This window comes from Puma concolor, chromosome B2 (assembly GCF_028749965.1).
Source record: "Puma concolor isolate L17-30 chromosome B2, mPumCon1.1.hap2, whole genome shotgun sequence".
Taxonomy (NCBI): domain Eukaryota; kingdom Metazoa; phylum Chordata; class Mammalia; order Carnivora; family Felidae; genus Puma; species Puma concolor.
This window is the reverse complement of record NC_141671.1, coordinates 144898575-144910876: the sequence shown is the minus strand read 5'-3', so window position 1 is coordinate 144910876 and position 12302 is coordinate 144898575. Positions and strand designations below refer to the sequence as shown.

General features: G+C 47.1%; 1 protein-coding gene across 1 annotated transcript; it reads left to right on the top strand.

Annotated features, from left to right (window-relative positions):
• Positions 1 to 4143: 4143 nt before the first annotated feature.
• DYNLT1 (dynein light chain Tctex-type 1) lies at positions 4144 to 11880 on the top strand. The gene is made up of 5 exons (XM_025925418.2): positions 4144 to 4252; positions 7145 to 7186; positions 10375 to 10498; positions 10895 to 10972; positions 11481 to 11880. Exons 1-5 carry the CDS (start codon positions 4226 to 4228, stop codon positions 11549 to 11551), a joined length of 342 nt encoding a protein of 113 aa, XP_025781203.1. The 5' UTR covers positions 4144 to 4225; the 3' UTR covers positions 11552 to 11880.
• Positions 11881 to 12302: the final 422 nt, after the last annotated feature.

Genomic DNA, 12302 nt, shown 5'->3' with positions numbered 1-12302 from the left:
GGGCTGCAGTGGACAGCAGGGAAGGGTGGAGACAGGTGGGTGTTGAGAGGCACCTGACTGGCTTGGTTGGTGGCGCATGCAACTCTTGATCTTGCAGTTGTAAATTCGAGCCCCACATTGGGTATAGAGATTACTTAAAAATAAAATCTTTTAAAAAACAAAAATATGGGTGTGGAAATTGAGCAGGTATTGATTAGATCACATCTAAAAAAAAGAGTGAGGTGACACAGGGCTGGCCTGGGGCTTAGACCAGAGTAGCCCTGGAAGGGGAGAGTGCCAGGATTGGTGCATGGGCAGAAGTCAGGCAAAGAGAGTGAACATGATAAATCATCAAGACACAACTCCCGAAGGCTCCGTGTGGTGGGTTGTAGCCCTCTTCTTCCGTAAGTGTCTGCCTGTAAACTCAGGCTGGTCGAGAGACTTGCTCTGGATGATGAAACGTGTGCAGAGGTGACCCCTGCCTCCTATGAGCAGCACCGTCCTAGCCAGCACACGGGGCCACTGTTCCCTGTCCCTTCCCCTTCCCTCAATGATTCTGGCATCAGGCTGCTCCATCAGTCTGGTCCCAGTGTGGAGAAGACATAGGACAGAGCCATAACAGACCCCTGATGGTCACATAGTGTGGGTGACAAACACATCTTTGTTGTTATCAACCACCAAGAGTCTGGGGTCATTTGTTTCTGCAGCTAACCTAGCCTGTGCTGATACGGTGTAATTTTTCATACACACAGAACTGATCAAATATTTAAGAACTACTATAGCATAAAAATCAACCAGTCAGAGAAATGCCCGCGGGAGGCCCCTGCTATGCCCCAAGTTATCCTTTAGTTGTTGGATCTTGGGTATGGGGTCTCAAGGATGGGGCGGAGGGAGCCAGGATCAGGGGGAAGAAGGAGCCAAGGGGCCCAGAGCAGCAGCCATTTCCAGGTACGGAGGAATTTCAGTCCCACTGGCCTGTGCTTCCCCCCTGGCAGCAGATCTAAGTATAGGCATCTCTTAAATAATCTTGTTACCACATAATTTCTCAGCACAGGACTCTCACTTCAGGTATGTGTCAGCCACAAGTTTCTTTTCTTCTCCATTACGGCATCAAATTCCTCAGGCCCGAGTGTTTTGGCATTATCAGCTTTGTCATCAAATGGGTATGATTCTCACTGGCCTGGCACGACTCCGTGGTCCATCTGAGTCACACACTCCTGGGCACAGAGAAAGGCAGGAAAACTCGAACATCCACAAGATTGGATGGTGAGGGGCTGCAGATCACACACAGCACTGCAAGACCCAACTGTGCCTGTTAATATTTTTTTTCAGGTGACACGGCTAAGATTATGAGGTCAGCACTTGCTAAATAAAGGCACTGGCAAGGCCAATCCCTACTTTAAAGAGTTTGTGTTTAAGGGACTTGACTCAAGGGGCACCTGGATGGCTCAGTTGGTTAAGCATCGACTTCGGCTCAGGTCATGATCGCACTGTGGGTTTGTTTGAGCCCCGCATCGGGCTCTGTGCTGACAGCTCAGACTCTGGAGCCTGCTTCGGATTCTGTGTCTCCTTCTCTCTCTGCTCCTCCCCTGCTTGCGCTTTGTCTCTCTCCCTCTCTCAAAAAAATGAACGTTAAAAAAAATTTTTTTAAAGGGCCTGGGTTCACAGGAAGAGAGCACGCAGCATCTGCAAGCCCACAGCTAATCCCCACACTGAGAAACAAACCAGAGATTCGTTCCACTGGCTTGCTGCACAGAAACTAAACATTCTAAACTACGGCTGAATACCAGAGATTAATGAGCAGCTATGAGCCGGTGTGCTTATACTTCAGTACTTATGATGGACACTCACTCTTGGCAGATTGAGGGTGCTGGACACGGCAGCTAGTGAACGGCCAATGCCGTAGTGATTTTATTCCTTGGCCCTACGGCCTGTCTGCCAATTGGGCGGCATATAATAGCATAGCACATAGCATTTTTCCAAGCACTGCAACACCACTGAGCATAGAGAATTCACGTCCTCCTGTTTCCAGAAAATGTGTTCTTAACATTTTCCCAGAGATCATATCTTAGTAAACTCTGTAGCCTCGACTCCAGCTCAGAGGCTGACACAAAGTGAATGTTCAATGTAAGTGTGTTGAACAGGTGAACGAACTGCTCTAAAGAGAAACAGCCCAATTTATCCATTTCTGAGGCACAATGTGCATATGGCAAGATTGTTTAATGAATGTTCTTTGATAGTTAAAATTGGAGAGCAGTACCCAGTGCATATGAGATAAAGTCATGTAAAATTTTTTTAAATTCAGGGGCTCCTGGGTGGCTCAGTCGGTTAAGGGTCTGACTTTTCCACTCAGGTCATTATCTCGTGGTTTGTGGGTTCGAGCCCTGCATGTCAGCACAGAGACTGCTTGGGATTCTGTCTCCCTCTCTCTCGGCACCTCCCCTGCTTGCTCTCTATCTCTCTCTCAAAATAAATAAAAATAAAGTCAAAAAACTTTTTAAATTCGCCTGTACATGTTTTCTGTGGATTTCTGCACGTGCTGAGCTTCAATTACACTGTAACTTAAAGTCTAGGCATTACTAATGCACCATCCCAGCAGCCATTTAGAACACTCCGTTGAATTAGGAAGTTCCTAAAAGGCTGTGGAGCAACCTCTAGAAGATGCCCCAAACCACACAGCACTCAAATACAGATGTCCACTCAGAACCTGTTCACTCTGCTTTGCACATGATTCTAAGACACTCACCTGATTTCAAGGACATAGCAAGACCAGAAAAAGACCTGGTCTCCAGGTCCACAGCAGAGTAGCGAGAGCAAATTAGGAAACAGTGAAGAGACCCGTTTGGCTGAGGAGCGTGGCGGCGCTAAGGGCCCAGAACCCGGCAGGCAGGACACCTAAAATGGATCGCAGGTGAAGCTGGGAATGCCAGGAAGCCAGATAAAGACATGTCAGAATTAGAACCACATGTGAGGCACAAAGGCTGCAACACTGGGACAGGTGACTCGAAGCCAGATAATAGGAAGGGAATGAATAGCAAAGGAAAATACAGTTAGCTGAGGTCAGGTGTCTAGGGCAGAGCAGCCTTGCGTGTCTCACCGCTGGGATCTCTGCTCACCAGCCCTCTGCCTCCCGCAAGGGAGCAGATAATTGCATCTTTTTTCCCTCCGCAGCCCTCTGCAGTGGCTGTGAGGCAAAACGGATGAACCTGGGGAAATCATTCGTTCGTTCATTCATTCATTTATTCATTCAGTCAATTGTAATTATATACCTATTTGTGCCAGGCATAGTGGAAGGGGTAGGGGGTAGTGCATCAGTGAATAAAATGGCTTCTGCCTGCCTGGAACTTAGATTCATAGGGTAGAAACAAAGGTTTCTGATGGATTGAAAGTGAGCTCTGTAGCTTAATTCTACTATATCTCGAGGGCTTGTGGTCAGTGCTTCCTGGGGGGATGGAAAGTGGGTTTCAGCAACTGCACTTTAGAGAAGTAAGAAGTGATAGCCTGATTTCCAGGACATAGCAAGACCAGAAAAAACAGCCCCCCAAATCAAAGATCTTAGCCACAAAGTACATGCAAACAAGTGCCCAAACTCCAGTCCTTCTTGGAAAGTACTGTACAATTACTAATTTTCAGAAAGACCCCTGTATACAAGTGTCTATTTAGGTCAGTTTGGTTAAAGCAGCCAGGAAGTGTGCAGCATTTCACAAAATTTTCCACCCAGAATGGCTTTTTTTTTTTTTATTGGTACTTAAAAAAAAAGAAGCTCATTTATATGGAAAATTTACCTCCCTAAAACAGGGTTTCGTTCAGAGCTGAAGTTTCCTAATCCTGGATCTCCAGGAAGACTGTAACTAGTTTCTCAGCTGCTCATCATTCATATTCAGAAATCCCTTTGCAGTGTATTACAGGATGTCCGAATCCATTTGAACATTAAAATTAATCCATACAGCACAAGCTGGAGGGAAGGTCCGGACGACTCTTCCTCTCGGAATGGCTTTTGTACATTTGTTTTGTTGTAATTGCTGCCAGGCTACCTCGCGGGTTCCCACGGAAACCATCCTGGGGAAGACGGGAGGAGGGGCCGATCCCGAGTCCCCAGCCCCGCTAGCCGGGCGTGGGAGGGGCCCTGGAGCTGCGCCGGCCCGCAGGGAAGGCGGGGCGAGGCGCGAGCCTGAGGGGCGGAGCCTGAGTGCGCCTGCGCGGTGCGCACTACTCAGGGAGGCGGAGGCGACGTGCAGGAGGAAAGATGGAAGACTACCAGGCTGCCGAGGAGGTAACCGCCGGGTCAGCAACAGGAAGGGTGGAGGCCGAGAGCCCCGGGCGCGGGTGGGCGGCGGCAGCTAAGGGCGTGTGTGGGCACCCGGGCCGCGTCTGGACGTGGGCAGCGGCAGTCCGAGGTGCAGGCTGACGGCACCGGCCCCCTGCCGAGCGCTTCGCGGTGACCCCCGGCCCGGCCTGCTCTGGGCGTCGTCACCCTGCCCGGGGGGCGGGGCGCGGCAGGGGCTCCCCGCGCGGCGGCGTGAGCCCCGTCGTTCTTCCGGGAGGGGCCCCGCAGCCCTGGGACTTCTCCCTGCGGCCGGGAACACCCCGCCGCGCCTCTCCCGTCTCCGGGCGTCCCCGGGGCGCGTCCCACGCCCGCCCCACGTCCCGGGCCAGCCCGGTGCCCGCCGCGCCCCTGGCCCAGCCCCGCCCCGAACCTGGCCCCGCGCCGGCCCACCACGCCCCCGAACCGCTCCACGCCCGCGGCCCAGCCGCGCCCCCAGACCTTGCTCCATGCCGGCAGGGCCGCCGGGAGAGTGGTCTCATTCGCTCCCTTTATTCCGTGGTGCAGACCCCCCACCCTAGATTAGGTGCTCCACGTCCACGGGTGGGGAAGGCTGAAGGCCGCGTGTGCGTCTGCTGATGTTTTAACGGAAGACTACAGAGTGACATATATGCGTGACATATATGCGTGACACGCACGTCCAGTCACATCTTCTAAGTCCCTTCAGTAATGGATTTGATGCACCTGCAAAATGCGGAAGCGCACAGGAGGAGAGCCTGCCTTTGTCTTCCGTTCCGCACCTTGTTCTTCAGTGTGGTGCTTACATCCACCGTGGCCACCATCCCTTAGGTTTCATTTTGAGTTTGAGATGTCAGTATGATAACTCCTACTTGGGAAAAATAATCTCTTCTTGCCTCAATGAAGAAGCAGCAGGGTAAAGCACACAATTATTTGCCAAGCAGAAGACATTCTAACAGCGGGCTGGTAACATGGCTTTCCTTCAGTTTAACATGCATTCAGGGACTGTGGCTGATGGATGCTACTATTATACAAAAATATTTGTCCATTTTCTTCCTGCTAAGTAATAATTCTTGCTGCCCATTTTCTCCTTGCCAAGTAGTAATTTTTGTTGAAATAGAGTCCTACAGATTATGCAGCCTGTCAAAAATAAAAAGGATAGACGAATTTGGTAAGGTTTGCTATTTTACCATTTTTGAAACTTAGTTTAAGCAGGGATGTTTAGAGGGCGAAAAAATTCTAATGCTTGTACCATGCGAATTGGCAGCACAATCATGTGTTTCAGTGCTGGTAAAAAACCAAGTGGATCCATGGTGCATAAGCAGCTAGCAAAGGAAAAGCTTTTCCCTGTAAACTAATGTAGGAAATGGCTCATATTATAGGAATATCTATAAAACTTTAAAAACGGAAATGACCCTGTAAGAGAAATCTCTTAATACTGGCATTTCAATTCTGGCTCTCCCACCAATGAGGTGGCTAAGTGACTTCATTATTCCAGATCTCACTTACAGATCTGAGGATTGAAGGGGCTGAACAGAGCATGTGTTTTACAGGAGATAAAGCCCTAGGCCCTTGCATGATAAGAGGGCAACTTCTTCCTAGTAGGCGTGCCTTAGGTATTTACTAATGGATGCCAGTCCTAACAGCTTCTGAACTAAGCCTTTTCTGCATATCCTCTAACTTCATGTAAATATCTGGACCTTCGTAAGACTATTCTCAACTCCTTGTTCCTATTTCTTGTAGAAGTTCAAATTGCCCAGTGGATTCTGTACAACTGCTCTACTTTTCCACTAAATCTCCACTGAAATGCCCCTCAACCTTTTCCATATTTTAGCAATGTGGATAGTCACACAGGGATTTTCCTGTATGGTTTAGGATCACTGAAGTCCCCTGGAAGGATCCTTTAAATCTCAAGAAGTCATTTAACCTGTAAGATAGTGCAAATTTTCATCATTTGGTGAGTTGGCTTTGTCTCCCAAGTATGCCTTCTGAGCAGAGCCAGTGAGAGGGCTTCAAGGCAGTCTGCTCGTGATCCTCCTGGAAAGAAAGGGGCATTGCTCAGACGGAGCCACAGTGGACAGCGTCCCAGCTGGGAGGGAAACTCACTGCCAGAAGCAGGGTGCTCTGACTTTATTCCACCAGGATTCACAATGACTAAGGGCCTCGGGCTGCCCTCTAGAAGGAATGTCCAGAGCTAAGTATTGTTCCCAGGATTCAGACAGAACCTTGTACCCATTCACATGTACGATATGTGGAAAGAAAACCCATTTGTAAACTCTGCCTCTAGATTACTGCAGCAGCCCAGCTCATCCTGACACACCTGTGGAGAACAGCTGTGCTAGCAGCTGGTTTTGTAGTCTTGAGGTAGGACAGCATGGAGAAGAAAACAGAATTATCAGAAATAGTTTAATCATTGTACTTTATCACTAATGGTGGTTAAAAACAGAAACAGAAATGTCTTAAGTGTCAAACCTCCTAATGAGTTTGATCAGGCAGAGTGTTCACTCATGTAAACAAAAATCAAGTCAGTCAGTAAACTTTTGTATTTGTTAATGATCCCAGCAACCAGTTGAAATGGCTAGAGAGATTGAATCTAAAGCGGAGTCAGTCTTTTGGACCATGGCATGATTAAAACAAAGCAAAAACCTTTAAATTATATACGTTGTCTAGACTCTTGACTGTACCAGCTCTGCGATTCTCGAAGAGCCACTTGGTGTTTCTGAGCCTCATTGTAGTGTTTTCCTTGGTAAAATGAACAATCTAGTTCAGTTATTTCTAAGTCTTCATTTCTAAATTATGTTCATTACCTAAATTTGCATTAATCAGTGCAGTGGAAACAGATCTTTTAAAGCCATGAAACTTAACTAATTTTCTTCCTTACAGACTGCTTTTGTTGTTGATGAAGTGAGCAACATTGTAAAAGAGGTAAGAGGAAAGATGCTTATTTTTTAAATGTTGATTAACGGCTTTATGAGTAAAATAACGTGTTTTAAATACTGCCTTGGAATTGTTTCAGCTGAGCGTGTGTGTTTTGGCATTTAAAATAACAGTTTTTACGTCGGTGAATATGTAGATAAGAATTACTCCCATATTATGTAAATTATATATTTTAAACCAGACAGGAAACTGTATGTACTGACATTATTATTGAATGTTACTAAGGTTTGATTCTGTAACCTTTTAGCATAAAAGACTCCTGTCATGGTATACAAATAAATGTTTCTGGTGTTGAATAAAGAGTATATTAAAAAAATGAGTAACTTCCAGTCACTTAAGACCTGGTGATCCAGTTGGGGCTTACCTGCTTATTTTTCGTATATTCCTAAACTACCTATTTTATCATTATTGACCATGCCCCAGTGGATGCATGGAAGACAGTGGAAGACAAAACAGGATATTTGTTCTTCATTCATTTAAAAAGTACATTGCAAGGGGGCATTAGGGACCGACCTTCAGGGACTTTACAGTATGGGGCAGGGGAAGGCAGGCACCTGTCAATGACACTGGGAATTGTAAACTTGCATTCCCTGTGTGGTAACTGCTATAGCAAGTGGTGCTATGAAGGATTTGACCCATCTGGTGAGTTCGGAGCTAGAATCTGGAGAATGAGTAGGAGTGGTGTTAACTCTGCAAGAAGAGGGGGTAGACGTTCCAGGCATTACACGTGTTCAAAGGCCCTGTGGTGGGACTGTGCTTGGTATGTTTGAGAGACTGAAGTGAGGCTGAAGGGGCTGTAGTGCAGAGCACTGGGGGAGCCTGGGGCAGGAATGAGGCCAGAAAGCTATTCCTAGTCTCCTTCCCTTCCTGTGTAAATTGAGACCAGACTGAAGCCATTGGCCAGGAGAAAGCTATTAGATGATTGAAGTTTAACAGTCTCAGTTGAGGGCGCCTGTGTGGCTCAGTTGGTTGGGTGGCCAACTTCGGCCCAGGTCATGGTCACGCTTCGTGGGTTCGAGCCCCGCATCAGGCTCTGTGCTGACAGCTCAGAGCCTGGAGCCTGCTTCAGATTCTGTCTCCCTCTCTCTCTGCCCTCCCCCCAATACTCTGTCTCTTTCTCTCAAAAGTAAATACTAAAAAAAAAATTTAAAAATAGTTACCAGTTGAGATACGTGTAATGGGGAATTGACTCTAATGCAAACAGATTACTAATGAACGCCAGAATAATGAACAATCACAACCTGTTTTCGTGACCCAACACCAAAAAGCAGAATGTCGTCGTTCTACCATGTACATTCTTCACCGTCCCATGTGATCTCCTGGTGGTCGTGCAGGATCTGTAGTGGTGTGCTTTTCAGAGTTTTCCTACACATGATGTTTCTTATGGAACACGGGTGGGGGGAGCCACACAGGACCTGTGACACGTGGGGCTGGCTTGTTGTGAAGTCCCCTTTGCTCTCGCTGGTTTTCGGCCTCCTCTTAGACTCTACTGCCTGCAGCAGGTATGGTTGAGAGTAGACCTTCCCAGGCCCCGTGGAGGCCTGAAGTAATATCCTGTAGTACCTTCGTGTGGTCACCGGCCTCAACAGCTTTTTCACCCCTGGCAGTAGGTTAATTCTTCACTTGAGCTGTTTTAAGGATTGGGTTGTAATAAATTTGGGTGCGTCCAAAAGTGGAGTTTTCCTCCTCCCTGAAAAACACTGAATTCCAAAGGGTATGTGGACAGTTGCCAGAGTTGCCAGAGTTGAGCTTGAGTGGTGCCTCCCCCTTTCTTTGACCAATGTCCAGATCTTCTAACAACCAGGTCCCCTTAAACCAGGAGTGCCTATCTCCCAGTCCCAGAGCTGGGGAGGGGGGCAGAACATGTCAGGATGAGGAGGAGCTAGGACAATGGTGGGGGCAAGATGTAGAGGAAGGCCAGGTGCTACATGTGTTGTGTTTCATGTCACCACTCAGAGTCCCGGGACAGACAGGTAGAAACCAGGGTGGGACTTAGGTAGCTCTTTGTTCCTCAAAAGCAAGATCACTGAGCTTGTGTTCCAGACAACAGACCCTAATCCGTCTCCAATGTGCACAGCTCTGAGCCCAGGACTGTTTTTTTCTGCTTCTCTGAGGACAGAACTGGGCCCTCACCAGATGTTTACATTCTATCTAGGTCACAACTGTCATCAGAACTCAGGTTTCTGGTTTCCAGCACAGCAAGTTAGAAAAGGGGTAGAGAAGGAAGTGGCTTAGAGGCAGGCACACTGGCAACCAACGTAAAAGGCCCAGAAAATCTTCACATGGTAATAGCCTGACTACAGACTTGCAGCCTCACTACACAGCAAGAGTAGGGGCAAGCGGCCATATGTATTCCTGAATACATACATACGTACATAACATGAGCCCGCACCGGGACGCAACACAGAAAAAGACCAGGAATTTCAGATAGAGAAATTCATCATAAACTTAAAATAATTTTTATAATATATAGGGGTCTTTCTTTTGTAATCTGAAAAGTGTACTTCTGTGTTAACATAGTTCCAGAAGACGCTGGATAAAGGAAGTATTTTTGAATACATGATTATTTGGATAGGTTTGTGCATTGTCAGTTGTACAGACAAGCCATATAAAGTCTTATATCTACTATATTTTTAAGAAAGGAACAGGCAAGGGCCCCTGGGTGGCTCAGTTGGTTGAGCATCCGACTCTTTGATTTTGGCTCAGGTCATGATCCCAGGGTTGTGGGATAGAGCCCCGCTTCAGGCTCTGTGCTGAGTGTGGAGCCTGATTTTCTCTCACTCTGCCCCTCTCCCCCGTTTGCATGCTCGCTCACTCTCTCTCTCTCAAAAAAGAAAAAAAAAAAGGACAAAGGGAAATATTTTCTAGCCTCAGTAGGAAAAGTATTGATTATCTCCAAGTACCAACTGCAACAGTAAACATTAAATTCAGTCAAAATGTGTTTAAAATTTGACAGACTCTATATAAGTGTGGATTTTTAAAAATGAATATAAACCTTAACGAAATAGAACACTGATAAGCAAAGGATGTATTTGCACAAGAGTCCTCATGGTGATAAATAAGCTTACGTTTCAGGTAGATTGTATTTTAGCAGTTCTTAGGGTGATGAACTCAGTACTACCTGGAAGGTGTTGGCTGTGTTCTGCCAGCAGTGACCTCTGTCCTTTGTGTTCTAGGCTATAGAAAGTGCAATCGGCGGCAATGCCTATCAGCACAGCAAAGTGAACCAGTGGACCACAAACGTAGTCGAACAGACTTTAAGCCAACTCACCAAGCTGGGCAAGCCATTTAAATACATCGGTAATGCATTTTTGCTTCTCATCTATACTGTCGGTGGTTCTTCTCATATATACTCATCATATATACTGATGAGAGGCACGTGTGGCAGTGTGGTATCTGACCTCAAAGTTCCCAGTAGCAGTTGGTCGCGGTGTCGTGTGCATTACCACCCGCCTGGCTGGAACATTTGCAGGGCGCATGGCACAGGATTTCCCAGCATTGCAGATCAGCTGCTTTAGAACAGGCATGTGGTGAAGGAATGGGAAGGGTGTGATGTGTCACTGTCATAGGACCAATCTACCCTGATAATATTTATCGTGCACATCAACCACGTGATCTGCATGTATATGCCCAGAGTAGGCTAAAGTAGGGTTGCCAAGTGTATCTCTCTTAATAAAAAGTTTGTTTTAATTGAAGTGACCTGTGTAATTATGCAGAAGAACGGAGCAGGGTTACACACAGCAAGTTCCTGCTTCTGGGACAGCTCTACGGACGGTATGGTTTTCCCTGTGTTTTGTGAAGGCTTGTTGTGGGCTTTTCTTTTCCCTGAAGGCCTTGAGGCGCCTCCTTGATCCTGTTGAGATCTAGATCATTCAGCGCAGTATTTTGTGAAGTGTGTGCTTGGACATTTCCCTTGTTTGGAATGCATGCTTATTAGTGGCGCCCGGGTGACTCAGTTAAGCATCTGACATCGGCTCAGGTCATGATCTCGTGGCTCATGAATTTGAGCCCCACGTTGGGCTCTGTGCTGACAGCTCAGAGCCTGGAGCCTGTTTCAGATTCTGTGTCTCCCTCTCTCTCTGCCCCTCCCCTGCTTGCGTTCTCTCTCTCTCTCAAAACAAATTTTTTGAATGCATGCTTATTATTAGACTCACCTTTAACACATTTCCTAGAAGAGACTTACTGGCTTGCTTTCTTTGGGTGCTGTGAAGAAAGGTGACAAGTCAGACTAGCGAGCCCCCGTCTTCCTGAGCTGAGTGACGCTGTGCCTTCTTCCCCACAGGCAGCTGCACTGTGCGGTGGGAGAACAAGACCATGTACTGCATCGTTAGCGCCTTCGGGCTGTCCATCTGAGCCGCGGCCGACCCTCTGCTCCGCTCCCGGCCCTCCGGGAGGCCGGTGAACGCCTTTCTCGTGCTCCTTCAGCGTGGTTCTCGGGGCGCTCTCCAGATGGAGAGAAAAGCCGAAGGCTGGCCCTGTTCTGCGAACAGCACCCCCAGGTCCGAGGACTTGCCCTCCCAGGCAGTCAGGCCTCTGCTGCCACTCGTCTTAACTGTTTCTTTTCAAAGGTGCTAAAAACTGAAATCTGCTAGTTTGAAACTTTCTCTACTCTGAATGATTCAGATACACTAATTTTCCACACTTTGTACTTTGGTTAGAGTAATAAATTATTCCAATTTAAAGTTTGTGTTTTTCTTCATAGTCTAAATAACACCACAAATGAATTCTTTCAATGTCATTAGTGACTTCAGAATCTAAAACTGCAAAAACAAAAAAGGAAAAGTTACAGTTTGGCTTTGGTCTTCTCAGTACAATGATTTGATGCTTTTACCCGCAGGACCAGGATTCCACTGGCTTCTGGGAGTGGGTGAGCTGGTTCCTACTCCAGCCAGAGAGCTCTGGTCCCCACATGCTGCCCAGTCTCCATTTTTCAGTAGCAATCAATCACCAAAAACATGTTTTAGTACATCCGGGCTTCCAAGATGCTTTCATAACATTCACTTTGTGTCCACAATTAGACCATTATTTATAAGTCAGTAAACATGTTTGGAGGTTATCTGATTTAAAATCTTATCCAAGTAAGGGGAGGGGTGGGCCCCAAGCC